Raw genomic sequence first — 2,848 nt, 5'->3', positions numbered from 1 at the left:
ACAAACATATATGTAGGTCTATACCTAAGCTATGAATTTAGAATGAGAATATTTTCCAACAATAATTTTGCAGTTTTTACCCAAACAAATTTGAACAAATTTTCCTGATTTAGTATGATTCTTAAGGGTAATATTGAAATTACGCATGTTAAAAGTAATATTACTTTATATGAAGAAGGCACTATTGTTGGACACGACACGCATTGTGAGGAAATTGCTCACTTTGAATGCATAGCCGCCAGTGACTTGGGTCTTGAGCCATTGGGGGATTAATTTTTTTATATGCATTGTTATTTTTAATTGATATGTATAAAAATGTAAAAAGTCTTTTTAAAAATATATAATCATTTTATTATAACCTAATAATCACAAAGTCTAACCTGATATAATACAGTGAAATCATTTTGAAAATATGACATGCATCCTATTAAAAGTACTTTAACACACAACCCACATGTCATAGTGAGCCATAATTAATTACAAAGATTTCTGAGGCAAATTATTTAATTCCACTTGCATCTTATTATAGACATTACACTATATTATAGTTAGTTATAGATCGAACATCAGGGTCAAATTTTTGCTCCAAAAGTTATTACCAAATGGTAATAAGTCGCTATCTTATTTGAAATGTCAGTATGATAAGATGTCACGGGTCCTTAGATATTAATACAAAAATAATATATTGACAGAAAATATGCTAATATTTGCATTAAAAATGTGCAATGCAATGAAAAAATATGAAGTATTTTACATTGATGTTTTACTATTTCACGGTTGACTAAGTACCATCACACAAGTACAATTTTTTTCTATTAATCTTCCCAATGTCCGCTCTATATAATTTAAGAATTCTCGTCTGACACATAAAACTGCAAACTCAACAGGGTTAAATGAAACAGAATACATAATTGAGTTTCAGTAATTGGAATATAATCCAAAATTTTCATAACACTTAACAATATGTAGCATTAATTAACAATTTACAACTGTGTATTCTAAAGTGTGACCAGGAAAATAAAAAGCCTCATCATGTTGTGCAATAAAATAAATTTTATATTGACAATATTAATTTTAAACCAAAAATGCAATAGTTCTTAAAGCAGGCTTTTTATTTTCCTTTTCAGGCTACAACAAATAACATCTCGATACTAATCACATCTTAGTATGAAGAACACTTATATAAATTTATAATATCCAGTTAAAGCTTGATATTAAGTATTGAATCAGTAGTGAAAGATGAAATTTTTCTAACCCGACATAATATGTAGGTACTGATATGAATGAATGCAGTCTGCAAATTGTTCTGATAATCAGATTCCACATAAAAGGATACCAGCAGGAATCGGTTTATATGGACTCATTCCCACTGATACTAACACACAGCATATTAGCTTATTATGGGTATTTTAAAACCTAATATGGCTCCTTATTGGTATAAAGGTCTTTATATATTGGCTTACAAGTTAAAATCAGTATTGTTTTCACAGAGCATTCGCTGATGTGACCTTTCATCGCCGACTTGGTTATTCTCTTTTAAGTGTAATATTTTCTGATGCATACTGAACAGGACATAAAACTGTATGCCATAAAAAAAACAAAACTCATTGTCAATAACACTGTATTCTTTTTGTAAACTTATTCTATCCTCTCTGTCCTTATGGAACAGAAGAAAAGATTTTAAAACAAAATTTTATTTTGCACCACAGTAATCACCTTGCACCACGCTGTAGTTCTGATATACCAAACAATATCAGCTTAATATGTGCCTTGGTCTGTGCCGCCTTTTCTCGCAATTCTTCAGATTTCTGCTCATATGCCTTTATTCTTGCGTCTAAATATTTATTAGCTTCCTCTATGCTGAACTCTAAATAATGATTTAAACCTATATTCATCAATAATGACGAAGTATCGCTGACGGCCGCTTCCATGAAAAAATTACAGCCTATATTCACCTGAGCTTTGAATCCATTTGGATGTATATTCTTGTCTGTAATCACTTTTAATGCGTGCCTCTGTTGTATCAAATCGGAAGTCTCTGCATTTATTTGCTGTAATCTCATTTCTAACACTCTCAAATCCTCTTTGAGAACATTGTTGATGATATTTTCGTATTTTAAAATTGCTTCGTCGATGTTTGCTTGCGACATTCTGTACGAGTAGTTGAATGTTGTTGAATGCGTATATATTTATTCCAATGATTAAATGCCTATATACTTTTATAATTCGACGTTGCAGGGTATGGTGCGGTACTTATGACGATAATCAAAACTGAAAATTGTAAACAAACTTAACACGCACAGTGGCACATGCAAGGATTTACTTGTGATTATCATAGAGTAAGTAATATACTACGTAAGAAGAGGCGGCACTTAGTACATTGAATTTGAGCTCACGCACACATACATGAGCCCAGTAGAGTTATATTTTGTACCAACATTACGCAGAAAAAATAACACGCAAGGCTGCCAACTTACTATAAATCTGCTCGTCTCTAGGGACGTTCCTTATTCAATCGATATTATCGATAATTTTGTATCGATAGCTTTATATCGATAAAAATTCCTAACCATAAATCTTACACTGGTATAAATTATGATTGAATTTAGAATATTAAAAATAAAACGTCCACAATTTTTAATAATTCCCTTTATTTAATTAGAAAATACACAATATTATAACGTGAATTTCTTATGTATAAATTGTATTATGTTTAGGTCTCCTACTCAAAAATTCATTACACTCCAATTTTCCGTTATTTATTTCCAATTTTATATGGAAATTGAAAAATTTGATACCTTACAGATATGATCTTTTTCCATCCAATCAACAATTACTATGATACAAC

General features: G+C 30.4%; 1 protein-coding gene across 1 annotated transcript; it reads right to left on the bottom strand.

Moving 5' to 3' along the window:
- Positions 1 to 327: 327 nt before the first annotated feature.
- On the bottom strand, positions 328 to 2,189 carry LOC115449921 (protein UXT homolog). The gene has a single exon (XM_030177813.2). The coding sequence runs from the start codon at positions 2,148 to 2,150 to the stop codon at positions 1,713 to 1,715; it is 438 nt and encodes a 145-aa protein (XP_030033673.1). The 5' UTR covers positions 2,151 to 2,189; the 3' UTR covers positions 328 to 1,712.
- Positions 2,190 to 2,848: the final 659 nt, after the last annotated feature.

The sequence above is a fragment of the Manduca sexta genome, chromosome 13, assembly GCF_014839805.1.
Source record: "Manduca sexta isolate Smith_Timp_Sample1 chromosome 13, JHU_Msex_v1.0, whole genome shotgun sequence".
Taxonomy (NCBI): domain Eukaryota; kingdom Metazoa; phylum Arthropoda; class Insecta; order Lepidoptera; family Sphingidae; genus Manduca; species Manduca sexta.
This window is presented reverse-complemented; position numbering and strand designations above follow the sequence as displayed.

Bases quoted from the DNA above. Each gene is read 5' to 3' on its own strand.
- LOC115449921 (XM_030177813.2), bottom strand. From the start codon at position 2,150: ATGTCGCAAGCAAACATCGACGAAGCAATTTTAAAATACGAAAATATC.